This window comes from Pygoscelis adeliae, unplaced genomic scaffold (assembly GCF_000699105.1).
Source record: "Pygoscelis adeliae isolate BGI_AS28 unplaced genomic scaffold, ASM69910v1 Scaffold94, whole genome shotgun sequence".
NCBI classification, from domain to species: Eukaryota; Metazoa; Chordata; class Aves; order Sphenisciformes; family Spheniscidae; genus Pygoscelis; species Pygoscelis adeliae.
In genome coordinates, this window is record NW_008824547.1 from 2,413,837 (window position 1) to 2,429,387 (window position 15,551).

Below are 15,551 nucleotides of genomic sequence, written 5' to 3' on the forward strand. Positions count from 1 at the left end.
GAGAGGGAAAGTCCAACATAGTGAATGTCTGTGTTTTTCATTTCTTTTCCTAAATCCCTAAGTGGGAATGTATATGGGGAGATGCTTTGCACAAACCGTGGAGGAGGGTATTCTCTCCTCTTTTTTCTTTTTTTTTTTTTTTATTAGTTGGATGGTAGAAGTATTATTGTGGACTATGCAAAAACTGTCAGTTTACATGGAGCACTTAATCCTCTAGTTAGCTTGTAGATAAGATTTATTTAACGAGAAGTAGCTCACAGCAGGTAGAAGGGCAACTTCAACACCTGCTCAGGGACACCACTAAAGCCAGTCTGCTGGTTTTCCATTTCCCTCCTCCCAGCTGTACTTGATAAAACTATACCCTGGTCAGCTAGGGTCCTTTTCCGGAGGATGCAGGAGTCATGATTTCTGCTTCCACTTCTGTAACTACTGCAGTGGTGCTGTTAACTCGCTGGAGTATAAGCACTGCTTCCAATGTAATGCTTAATTTACAGTGACATATACAGGGATCTCCTTAGACTTTGTTGACATGCAGCTGCGTCTGGTGTAGGATGCCACAGCAGTAGACAGCAAGTTTGAGTAGAAAGCATAAAGGAGGTAAAATATGAATTTATAGTTTGAGTTATGGACTGGCAAGAAATGCTATGATTCTGCTGAATTTAGCTAGGGAACTGTGCTTCGTGCTTTAGAAATTGTACCTTACTTCAAATTAGAGTATCTACTGATCTTTCATGGCAGGTGAGCATAGATCTCAATTTTATGTGGAAGAGCATCTCAAGTGATGCACTATGTTCTGAACTGTGCCTTACTCTGAATAATAGTATAATTTCCTCTTTGGGGCACACTTACGAGCCGATAAACTGCTAATCTCAGTTCATGTGTATGTACAAGAAAATGTCTCCTATGACAAATCCTAGAAGATAAAGGTCAAATTAACCACTTCAAAACATTGACTAATGAATAGTGAAATGACAGTTAAAAGCGAAAATGTACATAAAAATTTATCCCAACGCAGGGTTATTGGTTGGACTGGAAGGGAGCAGAGTGAAACAAACTCAGCACTGATTTCTCTCCTTTTGTTCTTTAAAGATACTGTCGTGTGGGGACTATAGTCCTTTTCTACCTCACACATGAATCAGCTTGTGGAGTGATTGAAAGCATGAATAATGAGGGCCGCTGAAGGATGTTAGATAAACTTCTGTGCCCTTCATAAACATAAAAGAGCAAGCAGTCACTTCCCAAATGTGATTTTGCAGACACTTCTTTTGGTATTTTTCCCTTTTCTCAGAGATCAATGGCAGTGCCACCAACTCCTCTTCATACTGCACGGGTCCTGCAAGAGGATAAAGACCACTGGGATGAAGTTAAAGTGAGTCAATCGTAGTTCAGATTTCTTAAAGTCAAGTCTGATAAGAGATTGGACGGGCTGGCTTCTCTGCATGTGCTTAGTTCCTTGGAGATTATGGCTATTTTGAATACAACCATGTTAAACAAGGGAAGCATGAGCAGTCCTGGTTAGAACAGTAGTGTATATGGTAACAGTTTAAAAAAGAATAATGCTATTTGAGCTTCGTCCGACAGCCTCACAGCTGTGCCAAATACCAACAAAGAAGATGTTTATGATCAAAGTTACTAATGACGCTACCTGCTGAGCCAGTGTATGTAACCACAGAGGAGAAGGGACCGTGTTGAGGGAACTTGAAGTTCATTATAGTGAAGTGAAGAATATGATGAAAATGTAGGGGGATGGGGTGGGAGGGTTGAGCTGCATTCTGGTTTTCTACTCTGTTCTTGTATTGTAAAACAACATTAAATTACCTTAGCCTTGTCTTGTTGTGACATCGGGTGAGGGGAAAGAAACATACATGTCTTTCCCTTAATCTAACCAGGTGCCTCACCTACTGTTTGTACTGATGACAGTTGAATGCTTCCTGCAAAGAGAAACTGTAGGGCAGACTAAAAGTTGTTTGCAAGCTTTAACTCTTTCCTGCTGGCCTTTATCAGGTTGCCATGTTTTTACAATTAACTCTGAATTTTTTGCACTTACAGTGCTTGGCATTTTGATAATTGCAACATTCCTGTAGTGTATTTTACTGGTTACTGGTTTTATTTAAACTACTGATGTGTAGTCTCAGCTGTTGAACTATGTAGTGGTAAAATTTCATAGATCCTAGGGAACATTTGCCTCCCGAGTCAGAGATCAAACAGATAGTTTCACTTAGCATTCTTCATTTCCATATTTCCAAGAACTTCTTATACTTGTGCTTTGCATAGGTCCCAGAGGTATTACCTTGGGCCACCAGCGTTCCCATAATATTTAATTGTTTTTCCTTTTCTGAACTAAATGCATAGACATTCATTTACTTAAGCAGATTTTTGCTCAAAGCCTTATTAAAAAGTTTAAAATTTGCCTGCACTTAAACATTAACCCAAACTAAGGAAGCGTGTGAATTTGAAGCACGTACTTTTAAAAAGCTTTGTGTAGACTCCTTTATTCTAGTTCCTGCTAACCTAGTTTGGTAACAGAGCAAGGAAAGCAGCGCTCTGGTATAAGAAGCCCAGGCTCAGTAGCTGGTGAAGGCCCAGAGCCAGCCAGTAAGAAGTGCTGGGCATAGGGACATGGAATTTAGGCCAGCGGAGTGTGGTCCTGCTTGCTCACATATGAAACACTGTGTGAATAGTTCCTCCTGAATGAGTCCATGAGTAGAACGAAGCCTTTAGTCATAGTCCAGTGCAGCAGAAAGGGCTCAGCTATTTCTGGCCGTAGTGTAACAGAGGGTTCCTTTTTGTACATTCATCTCCTGGCAGTAGCATTGGGTGGCTGTGTGCTCTCTGCCTCAGGGCTTTCAATAAATTGCTTCCTTGGTTTCAGGAGGAGATGACCAGTGCTTTGGCTACCATGAGGGTGGACTATGATCAGGTGAAAATCAAAGACTTGAAAACATCCAACAACCGCCTCCTGAACAAACGCCGTAAGAAGCAGAAGCAGGCAGGCACCTCTTCTGCAGCCCCAGGGTGCAACAACCAATGACAAGAGAAGCCAAGGACCTGTGGGTGGGAGGTAAAAACAAAAAGGAACAATTTAAAATCAGTATGATCAACTCAGTCCGTACCACAAAGGCAATGAGACCGTGAAGAAGCTATCCTGCAAAGAGGGAGCAGTGTGAAAAATTACATTTTTATAACTTGAATCAGGGCTTTGCTTTTAAAGGCTAATGTATATGACGTGATTCTGTTGCATATTGCTAGGGAAGGTACAGTAATACCAGAAATGTTACGGGTTTTTGTTTTGGCTTTAACTGCATTGGACAAGAGGAGAGAACAGGAGGCAGTCTCAGCATGCTAATGCACTGAGGCTTTAACAGCCACCTACAAGAATAACTTCTGCTACCGTTTTAAACTTGGGAACAGAAAAAATGCCAAGTGTCCTGCTAGGAGCGTTTTAGTCGTTCAAACTTGAGTACTGAGAAAGAAGAAAAATGTCACTGCTCTTTATATGAGCAGCACAGGTATAGTTCTATTATGGATGCATCTGGACAGCATTTTGTGTTAGAATTGGTAATAGTCAATATTTCCAAACTTACCTCCTATAGTTACAGAATATCACCTAAACAGTAAACAGTTATTTCTGTTACAGGAAAAAGCATCCATACATTTCCATTTTCATAAAGTCTTCATGTAGTCTCGTGAAGATTTGAGTTTGTCATGGATTCTCATTTGATAACATGTAAGTTTTCTAAACTGTAACCATTATGTCGTGTCTATGCCACTGTCAGATCCCTGTCTTGTAATGTTTTTAATTTAATGGTACTTTATGTGAAGAGTTTTAATAAGGATTTAATTAGTTGAAAGTGTCCTGCAGAGAATATTGTTCTTCCTCTTGGATCCACAACCTCTAGGGCTTGCAACTGGACATGCAATTGTGTACAAGAGACTGCTCTAGAAGAGAGACTTCTGAAATTCGGGAAGAAGTGGCAAATGCATGTTCTCTGAATGGACCCTGGTGTCTGCCAGCATCCCATCTGGTAATTATCTCCAGATCCTGTGCCTAAGATGTGCTGATAATGGCAAATTTTGGAGTGCTGGGGTTGGTTTGTTTCCTGGGGTCAGGGAGGGGGAGGGTGCTACTTTATTTGCAGTGTTTTGTCAGTGTTTCTGGATCCAAAGATTTTCGCCACCTGAGGGAGATTACCTATAAGTATATCCACCCATTGTTTTTTTTCCTATTCTAATTCTTGTTTTATGGGATCCTAGCCTTGGTTTGCTAATTTGTTTTACTTTGTGATCAAAATATTTCCTCTTGCTGTATTTTGGGGTTTTTTTTAGTTGAGGTGAAGCAAATATTTGTGAAAGTATTATCAGAGTCTAGGATGAAAATTACGTGCTTCCAGTGATGCAGGCAAAAACTGCTTTGTGGTAGACACACAGAGTACCGCTGTGTTAATAGGCTCGGAAGAATGTTAAAAGACAAAAAGGAAATCAAGGCTCCAGAGGGGATCTGAGTCGTCAAATCTGACTGCCACATAGATCTTGTTACCTCCAGCAAAGATCAACTTGAGGCTTTGGACGTTGTCTGGGGAGCCCTGTTCCCATCTTCAAGGTGTTGGATGAGACCTCCATTCTTCTTTGTGAACTGGTCCTAGGGTTTTATAAACTGATTGTAATAAATAGTGTTACAACATTCCTTCCTCCTGTCATCCCTGTTTTTGTTGAGATTTTGCAGAGTTTGTATTGCTTTGCGAGGTACATCTGTGTTGAAGGTGATGGGAAAAGGGAGAAGGAAAGTGTTCAATGATGTCCACATTCAAAGGCTACCCGACTTCGAGCATTTTTTAAGATTACAAGGGTTTGTTTTTAAATATCAATCTCTGCAAAGATGTATCTTAAAATTATTTCATGTTTATCTAGGTATCTCTGACTATAGCATGTCCTGTATGTATTTATTTTATCATATTACTCCTATGAATTATGCAAATATTATTCACTACCTGTAAATGATAATACAATGAATGAAGAGTTGTGACGTGTTCAGGGAGCATCAGTTGGGACTAGAGCCAGATCCAAGTTTCTGTCCCTTTATCCAAATTTTTTTAAGGGTGCTACGTACATCACTCCTACCTTTCCCTCTCTCTGCCCCATCAGGGTGATACACGCTCCCACTATCCCAGTTAATAGGGCGACCTGTCTATAATGTGGTGATGTCCTGGCTGCCTTGGGTAGAGTGGTATTGAAACTGTTGCAACCCACATTTTTCTTTGTCTTGCCCAAAGTTTGAGCAGGAGCTCTCAATTTGCAGCAAATATTTGTGAAAATCTTGCCTGTCAGTTCCGTCTGGAGCTTGAAGACATGTATCTGTTCCTGAGTGGTTTTCCATGGGGAACTGTAAAGCACATCTGGACCCGATTCCTTCCTCTGGGGTTCCAGTCTTTACCACACTGCAGTTCAGAAGCTGGAGTGATGAACTGATGCATTTGGGCACAGCACCTGCAGCTTTCAGTCCCTGTATAGTAGGACAATACCGTGTCACTAAATTTGGACTACTAGTTCTTGCGTTCTACCCTGCAGTGACAACATCCAGGAATACTGTAAAGCCTGGTGGGAACCCGAGGAGGGCCTCAAAATGGCAGACATGGAAGTGTATGCAAGTGTTGTACAGAATTGTTTGTGCTTATTTTACAGAAGAAAGGAGGCAACTCCTTGGGAGCTGGGAAGCGGCTGACGTGCAACGTATGGACCCCCAAACTGCTGTCCTGCTTGTAACACAGCTGTCTTCTGTAACACGATGGGAGCAGGGTGTAAGAGCTCTGGTCTTGTTTTAACCGTGCCCGAGTCAACCGGAGCTGTGAGAATCTGCCAGGGACCAGGTCTGGGGGCTGTGCTTGTTGTCACCCCTCACGGGGGGTGCAGGCGTTCCCCCAGCAGCTGTGAGGGTGGCCGTGGTGTTTGTGTGTCTACGCAGACATACGTACACCTCTCTGGACGCACGTGTGCGTGTGTGCAGGCCCACGCAGCGCAGCGCCCCCCGCCCCGGCTCCGCGGCGCCACCTGCTGCCCGCGGCGCCCCGCTGCAGCCGCTGGAGGCCTCGGGGTGCCCGGCGCGCTGGGCCTGGCCAGACCTGGCCACCTGAGCATCGCCATCAGCATCCAGGGGACTGGGCTTTCCCGAGAGCTCCCACAGTTCCGGTAGCTGGCATCAATTAAAACAAAAACCTACGGGATCTCGGGGCCTGTGTCACATTAGTGTTCTTGCCGAAGACTGCAGGGAGCACTGCCTGTTGCTAGCACGTGCGCTGTGCCCTGCAGGAGCCTGTGATGAGATTCATGTGTACGTTTTGCAGAAGATCTTTCCTTTCTGGCTGCTAGCTCTCTTATAAGAAGGGCCTGCCTTCTAGCTGCATTCACACACATTATAAAGAACTCTGGTGTGCTAGTGGTGGTATTTGGGTCTTGCCTCTTCCCCCAGTCATATAGTATAATGGTCTCTTTAGAACCTGCTGCTTAGGATCCAAATTTATAGCCTGTTTTTTAGAAAGGATAAGCTATTATAGAACTGATTATGCATTTGCATATTCATCAGCCATATAGAGGAGGTAGAGAGCTGGGAAGGGAAAGAAGAAATGAATGGTCAATAGAGAAGGCTTCAAGGAGAACACAGATTAAAAGGTCTATTTATTTTTTACAGCAGAAGCTAAAAAAGGGCTGTGCACAATTCCCCACCCCCATTCCTTTTCATAGCAATTGCTTATGGGCCGCTGCCTCCCCTTGTATTTCTCTGCACTGTACTCCTCTCGTACACATGCGTTCTTGCTCGCTCACTGGCAAGTGTACTTTCTCTGATTCACACACAAGTGTGTACACAAGCACAGGTAAAATTCCTTTCCTCACTTTACCATTTCTTGCACTACACAGTTCCTTACCTCTTTGACCATGTGCCATACGATGAACCTTTTCTTGACATGGTACAATTAAAAACTAACATTAATGGTAAGCTCTTGGCCTACTTCTGTGTTTTTCTATTTGTCAAAACCCAGCGTGCAGTCCTGGGATTGCTTTTCTCTCTTAACACTTCACTGCCTAGAGTCTAGAGGCCCAATTATGTAACTGCTTCTGACTTGTCTGACATGAGGGATAATGAGAATGCTACATACTCAGTTTGATCTAATTTCCCGTCCTCTTTTCAATTCAGACTTTATTTGGCCCATGTTTAGACAAAGGCGCTTTTGAGAAAAGGAAGATTAAGTGAGGAGGAGAGAACTGAAGCTGTTAATTACTTGCACGTAATCATAAGTACATGTACTATTTTAAACCTGTGTTAAAGGTAGGGAAGAGATGTTAATCTATGTCCAGCTGCTTTGATATATTTGCATGCTTCATAAGGATGAAGCCAGCCATGGGAGCCAGCTCAGCTCTACTTAATGGGAGGAAAACTTGTCCTTGAGGACGCACCCCAGCTTATTCACCAGTGCCCTTTCACACTCACTACCAAACCACAGGGACAAAGGGAGTGAAGGCAAGCAGAGAATGAATTTACATGTGGGAGAACTCCTTTCTTCCAAGAGTACAAGTTTTAGAGGGTTTTTTGTGGAAATACTAGAATTCTCTTTTTCCTAGGTTCCAGTATTTTCCCTCTTCACCTGGCTGTTCTCAGTAGTGGAGCTGGCATAACTGAGAATGAACATAGTTAATTCTCTTTTAGAGAGCCTAAACAGGATGAAGACAAGGAAGCAAACTTGGAAGACAGAGAACACATACTCGAAACCTCAAGAAAAAATATTGTTAAAAATTCTTGCAAGCTAACAAGCAAGTTTACTTCAGGTACATAGTTAAATGCATCTCACATCTGGAAAATTGAGGTTAGAACACTCCTAGGTCAACATTTGCTGAAGAAATGTTTCCCTGAAGTGTTTGCACCAGGTAAGAAAATGCTTTTTGAGTACTAAGTACAGCTTTAAAATAGGATTATTTTTCTTAGTCTGTGTGGTTAGAAAAATTTGATCAGGCAAAGAGAGTAGAAATGGGGGATGATATGTCATGTTGAAGAATAAGATAAGAAATGTCTGCTGTTGTATTCTACTCCAACTTATTTTTTTTACTCCAGGTGCTACCGCTGTACAGACATAGCAGGATAGATTCAACTTTTCATTCGTCCTTTTTACCACTGGAGGAGGAGAATGTTCCTGCACTCTAGGGAAATGTGGAAGAGAACCCTGTCACTATAGGTGAACACCTGTATTGGTAAATCTGTAAATGATGCCTAGCATTAACTTTATTTCAAAATTTCCTGCCTCGTGAATCTACCAGGTGCCAAGATCTCATAGGTCTGCTCTAACTGCATAAAGGCACGGAGGCATCATTGTCAGTGGGTTTCCTCATACTACTAGAGACTGCAAAAAGAAGCAATTACTGAAGTGTACTGCAGGTTTTTTTAGCTTCCAGAAGCCAAAAGAGAAAAAATGCAGCTTTCAAATACCTGGAGGTGACATGAAGGGCCAGGCTATCTTTTGTCTGAAGAAGGGTAATACTTGAAGATAGTATACAGGTATCTTGACCTTGCTTCAGTTCAGCTTCCAGATCTGATAATAAACATGTTTTAGCTGTGTGGGGCTGCAAGCCCAAATTACTAGTAAAGTCTCTGCTGCTTTGACAGCATGCTGGGTTTTTTCCACTGTTAGCCACTGAAATGTACTTATTTGGTCCATGGTTGCAAACCATTTAGCATTCTTGGTCCTGGGGCTGCAGTGAAGCTGAATAATTCAAAAAAGGAGGAGTTGCATTGTTTTCTTCCATGTTAAGCTTCTAAATTTATTTCTATTGAATTTTACTGCATTCAAGTTAATTACTGGTATCGCTAGAGTAACAACTGTTTCTTATTGCACCTTCTTTATTTGTTAACAGTGAGCATAAGTGCTTCTTTTTGGGGGGTGTGTCTTTTTGTCTTTTTTGTCTTAAGAGTTTTATTCCAGTTTTGATTAAATGGCAAGGTTATTTTGCCTAACACTGTTCTCCCAAAACTTCCAGGCTAATCCATTTGGGAAACATGGAATATGTTCTCAAGAGATTTCTTATTGCTTAGCTACTGAAACACCTGCTAAAGCTGAGCTCTTTAAAAAAACTGAAAATTATTTAAATGTGAAAAAGAGTGGGTTGGTCTGGAAAAGAAACTTCTCAAAAGACTAAAATTAGAATGGAATGTGTTAGAAGAGAAATACTGGTGGGGGAGGAGGACTAAGTTTTTTTTAAAATAAAAATGCTACCTCTTGAGTAATGGTCAAGGAAATTCTGGTTAGGATATTAGCTGCTGCTCCAACCCAGAGCAGTTTCTGAATTCAGAAATAATTATGTTTCCCTAAAGATAGATATACAATACAGACTGCATTTTTTTTCTGAGGTAGTCTAAAGCAAGGCTCAGCTTGATGTTTATAAATGAGACTTTTGAGTAAATGCTGTTAGTATACCAAGTAAATGGCCCTTTTTTCAGAGCAACTAATAACTGAACAAATACGCTTTGCAGATTAAGTTCTGCTCTCCCAAAGTTGCCTGAGTGAGCTCCCTTTCTGCTTGCAGAAACCTTGTCAAGGTAAAGTTAACTTTCTTTTTTACTTTCAGAGATTTTGCATTTCTATCTTGCAGTTCATCACTGTGACCACGACAGTTTGACACTTGTCTTGAGTAAAAATCTAATCAGTGTCTCAAAGCTAACCTATGATAACAGTTTTTGGCTCAATTACAGTTGTACCACCTCTTCTCTTATTTCTGACCTTCTTTTAGTGGTGTAAAGTGTTGGAAGATTTTCAAGGAATCCCACTACCTGGCAGGAAACAAGAAACTACATTGTATGTAAAATGCTAAGGAGGAAAGTTCCAAGCAGTGGGTAATAGCAGGAAAGATAACCCTCTGAGGGTAACAAAAGACCTCCGCAAAGAAATGAACCCAAGTAGAACTTAATACTTTTTCTTACTGTTTGAGAATCAGCTGTGGGTATACTCTCCAATGTTTATGAGTGCCTCCTTTAGAGATAACCCAAAAGGATGCTGGTCTCCCTTCAGAGTCATAGAAGTCCCCTGCATGATGGTGTGGCAAGCAGCTCTGCCGTGCTTGCCTCGCTGAGACTTCTCCCAGAGGTTGATGCACTTCCTCCAACATCATTTCTCATATCCAAGGTGCTGTGGTGAATGGGGGGTTGTAAGTAGAGCCATCAGCCCTTTCAACTCCTGCACAGATGTTATAACCTTTGCTGTTTCTCAGCTTTATTCAGAATAAACATGTTTAAATTTCTTCGGAAATTGTTACTTTAGAATCCCATTTCCCGTGGGAGTTAAGCTTTTTTCCAATCAGCTCTGTAAAGCACCATGCTAGTGTCCTGGATCATAGAACTGTTATTCCAACATCTCTTGGTGCTGGTTGTACATTATCTCGCTGAGAAGTAGCCACTTAGAGCAGAAATACTTTTATTTCCTCCTCCTGGCTTTTAAGTCTTTGTGTGGAATACTTAACTACAAAGAGTAAAATGAGATGGACTAGTTAGCTTCCTTTTAATCCTTTGATTTTCTTCTTAATTTTGTTAGATTGATGTATCTTACACTTTTTGGAGGTCATGAGTACTTCCTTTAGAGAGATTTGACTGCAGTATTTCAGTTTCTTCTCTAAACACGAAGAAAAAAAAATCCTATTGAAGCTTTTTGCTATAGGATATTTAAAATCTGAGGAGTAGGAAGGAATTGAATTTCCTGATTTAAAGTGACTCAGCTAGGTCTGCCTCCTTGTTTCGTAATAGATTCTCTGCATCCAGCTCAAACCTTGGCTGGCACTCAGTAGAGCTATCAAATGTGTTCTCGATTAGTTTGTCGTTCCTGCACAAAGTCAGTTTCTAAGCTGTTCCTCGAGGATCCTGGAACAACTATCTAGTAAGCAATCATTAGCTCCAAAAGTACACGACTCTGTGTCATAAGGCATCTGGTGCTATCACTTGAAGCTTCCGTCATCTCAAGTTAAAATAACTATATGCCTGGCTAACAGGAACTCAGTAATAATAAGCAATTACTTTAGTTTGTTAACATTGTGTGCTTTCATAGCGTTATCTATAGTCATTCACACACACACACATATGCATCAAACCTTCTTCCCATAACTTCAGTCTAATATAAAGAATTGCTTCATTTCTATATGAAACCTAAATGGTGGTGGTGTTCTGTACTAAGCAAATTAATTTTAAAGCATTTCTTTTAACCCTGAAACTTTTCTTTGTAGGATTCCTGAGATTGTGTATTTCCCTTTGGAGCAGATTTTGTTCCCAACTTCAGAAAATTATTTCCAGTGAAAATCTAAAAAGAAAGTTCAAATTTGTTAAAAAGAAAGCTGGTATTTGTGTGCTATGTATGATTGCATATGTTGAAGTAATAATGTGGAAGAATTTAATTAGTCCTATCCAGGCAACTGAAAACCTTGAGCTTGCTTGATTAGAATTAACTACTGCATACGTGAAAGGAGAAATTTAATTCAAATTTCTGTTAATCAGAAATAACATTCTGCCAAAGTGATTTTTTTTTTAAAAAAGACATACTAGTCTTCTGTTTGTATGACAATGATTTCTGTGTCAACAGTGACTTTGCGTGCTTACATCTTTGAAGTTATATATCCTAGAGTTAAGTACACATGAAAGTATTTCAAGTGTGGCCCAAATGCTTTCAATTCAGAAGTTCAAATCAATTACCTATTTACATATGTAGAGAGATATACTCTGGCGCGAAGCCTCAAAAAAATTTAGTCTGAACTTTTGTTGTCAAGTTCACTTTTTTTTCCTTCCCACAGCATCATTAAAGTAAGGTTCTCACTGCCAGTAAATGTGGTGTAGTTTCATGTCTCTGTCATCTCTTTCCCATCTGCCACTGGACATTGCTTAGTCCAAAGAAGAGGAGGAGAGAAGCAGTGGGGAAGAGCTCTAGCTGGAATTGCCTGTGTTGTTCTACACATGCAGATGAGGCATGACAGGTCAGCTAAAAGGACATAGAATTAGTTGTCTGTCTGTACATATTGCTCATTATCTGTACCTCAGCTCTATAGGAAACTTCAGTTTTGTGGGAAGCTGCCTGGCAGACCACGTCCTATCATCCTCTCCCTGAGAGTAGACCCAGTCCTAGTAGGCATGTGTTGGAGGAGAGAAGGTATTAGCACAGAATGAGAACCTGTCCTGTAATATGAATGGTGAGCAGGAGTGCGCAGTATGCCTGCTCTAAGGGCTGGACCTCTCGTACTCACAGCGTGTGGATGCAAGAAGATGTTCCTCCAGCCAGGGTTACTAGCAGCCCTCCCCACATATGGTCTACTGCACTATGTGCCAGATGAGGGGGAAAATAGACTGTCTGTGATGGAGTGGTGGTTAGCACTTGGCTGACCACTTTCAACTCATACTCTTGGGCTTTTTTCTGGTTTTCCTGATACAACTGGATTTATAAGAAGAAAACTATGTTTTGTTGAAAGACTTAGAGAGTTAAGGAAAGGCTATTTTATTTGCTGAATGCTAGCTTTGTGTTGATTTGTGTGTCACAAGCTGTCAAGGAGCCTGTTAAAATATTAGCTCTTGATCTGAAATGCTGCCAGCCACAAAGATGTCAGCATGTTTGTTGTCAGGGCTCAGAGCAGGTGTGGAGGCTGCCTGCCCGTTTTTGTAAGTCCTGAGAAGTCCAGGTGACACAAGTCAATGTGTTGTGGCAATATCATAGACCAGCGATGTCCAGTCTTTCTGCCCAGCCCAGACAGCATGGACAACATATTCTTACCTAGAAGGACACGGGGAGGTACACAGCAGTTTCTACAACAAGTGTTTGAACATATTTTAGGCAGGCACCTCTGTGTGACCATTGGCAGGGACGAAACCTCATATGCGACTAGTTGTCATGAAAGTGGAAATACACCACTCGCATGATGGGGACATGTACAAGCTGCCATCCCATTATACAATGGGAGCGGGAAAAGAGATCATCAGGGAATGGCCAAATGTTGAATTTCATGTTCTGTTGGGCTGTATGTTTAGCTCAGGGGTTGAGCATCAGTCCTCCTTGATATAGAAATTAATAGATTCTCTTTGAAAGCAGATCAGAGTGTGTTCAACTATGCACCAAAGTGCAGAAATATAAATGTTAGACTAAATTCCAAAATCTGAGCATATGTAACGACAAAAGGGAAAAAGTATATAAAGTGCACAAGCAGACTTGGCATCATGCCTTATTTTGAAAATAATTCATAGTAATCTGAATGTTGTTTAGAATGCTTTCTGTGGGCATTAAATACTTGTTTTATGAAGAAACTGTGCAATATCTCTGTCCTTGAAAGTTGAAAGGGACTTATTAAACACCTTACAGTGTTTAAATTAATAGTCCTAAGGTTTAACTGTATATGCTTTTGAGGGAGGCAGAAAAAGTTGATTCTGTGAATCCAAAAGGAGTTGGGGTGAAGTGTGGGCTACACTGAGCATCAGTTCATCTGTATCTGCCTCTGTAGCTGCAGGACTGCAAGGGAGAGTAAAGCCCAGGCTTCCATGATGGCAGAAGTTAGACCTTGAATTCCTGTAATTCCTGCATTGGAGGGCAAAACTGAGGCTACAGTAATTTGTTTCTCATTTAGTCCTTCATCTTCTATCTTTATTCATGTCACTAGAGATAGGATCACTCTGACAGCTCTCAAGGGGGAAGTAGGTCATTTCAGACAGTTGCCTGCCATATTTGTGATAAATGAAGAGCCCTATCCATGCGCACAGAGTGAACTGCAGAACTCAGAGCGTGTGCTGAGATCCAGCACAGTGCGTATAAGAGATCTGACCTTGTGCTGCTGGAGGCAGGGTCCTGTGTCTGGTATCACAGCTGTTTCGTGTTTCTCACAGGTTTTTTAAATCTTTTTTTTATAGGAAAATGTGGTCATGTAAAAGACTCCTGTGCTCCTCGCTTTGACTTGCATGTATGTTCCTTTCCACTGTTTTCCTGGACTTTCTATCATATTTACACTGTCATTGGAAGTGAACAGAGATCGTCCTCTGACCATGTAGTGTAATCACTGGCAGACCCAGGCAGCAGCTATTGACAAAGAGGAGATAATGTCCCTTTGAGTGTCCCCAATTAGGATAATTCTGTTTTTTAGCTGTTCATTCATTAGCAGAGAAGTAAACAGTGCAGACAGAAGGTTGTGAGGCAGGGTGTTTATTCACTTGTTTTCTAGCCTTCTCTCTGGATTAATGAAATGACTCATAGACAGTAATAACGTGCTTGGAGGGGAAAAAAAAAAAGAAATAACTGGAGGTGGGACATGTGAGGCCAAAGCTTTCTGTCAGGACACCCACATCTCACCATACCTACATACGTGATTTGACTCTCTTTGTTAAATGTAAAGGATGGATCAGTTGTAAAGATAGCCAAAACCCCCAGGGCAAAAGAATCAAATGGGCATCTAATAAGTGCAGGTTGGTTTAGATATGTGCGAAAGAAAAGGATTGCTGGTGAGAATGTAAGACTATGCAATTGCTTGTAAATGACACTGCAAAATTACTTTTAAGTGTTTTCCTACCTTCTCTGCCTCTTTGTCAAAGAGGACAAATGGCGTGCCTCGCATAGGTGAGTAATACCTGTTATAGCTCTGCCTCTGTATGCTACCAAACATACTCTCTGTGCTTTTTTAAAATGCCCATCCCATAATCGTGTTCAAACCCTTACCAGTCTTATGAAATGGTGAAAGTAGAATAGTGAGACTATTCTGATTTCAAAGATACTCAAGGACTTACTGCCCTTTGAGAATCTGGAACTGAAAGACCTGGAAAGGTTACATGAATTTTGGGCAGAGAAGGAAACTGAACACAAAACTAGGTATCGCAGATGCTTTTTCAATGCCAGACCATCTCGGTCCTCTCTACTATAACCTCTCAAGGAACACTCAGACCCATCTTTGTGAAGATTGTATATCTGCTTTTGAATTGTTTACTAATAAAAAATGTACAAAGTTTCCATATTAAAAGCTACGTGAGGTATGTTTTAGCTTAACAGCAGGATTTCTTGGCAAGATTCAACAAACTGAAAGCAGGACAAGAGAGGAATAATAATTGTGAAAATCCTGAGAAGAATTAATTATAGCGTAAACTACCAGGCAACTCTGTTGGAAAAAAATAAACTGAGATGCACCTATGTGATACTTTGACATACAGAAAATACTGCTCAGCATTTGTATTAGATTCTGAATTGATAATCATTTCTAACTGTGTTATCTAAGGGAAAAAATATGTATAATGCTGTAATAAAGACCTCTCTGAATATGGCTGTTTCTCCATGGGAGTACATATCACACAGAAACCTAAACCCCTCAGCCAGCTCCTACTCTTAAAACTGCTTAATTTATGAATTCTCCAAAAATTGGTATATAGCCAAGATGTTCTGCTACTTACTTTATTTAAGAGTGTTCATTGGTAGTTTCTGCATTGTTTCATTTTGAGAGGAGTCAATATATCTAGGGTAGAGATTTAAGCCACACAAGGTGAAAAATGGGGATGAAGCTGGAGAAGGAAGAGGAACTTG

General features: G+C 41.0%; 1 protein-coding gene across 1 annotated transcript in view; it reads left to right on the forward strand.

The window, feature by feature from the left end:
- Positions 1–4,676, forward strand: part of MAPKAPK3 (mitogen-activated protein kinase-activated protein kinase 3) — a 52,121-nt gene extending 47,445 nt beyond the window's left edge. The window contains exons 9-10 of the mRNA XM_009321826.1: positions 1,289–1,369; positions 2,873–4,676. Coding sequence (XP_009320101.1) covers positions 1,289–1,369; positions 2,873–3,031 — 240 coding nt within the window. The 3' untranslated portion in view covers positions 3,032–4,676. The remainder of the gene's footprint in view (positions 1–1,288; positions 1,370–2,872) is intronic.
- Positions 4,677–15,551: the final 10,875 nt, after the last annotated feature.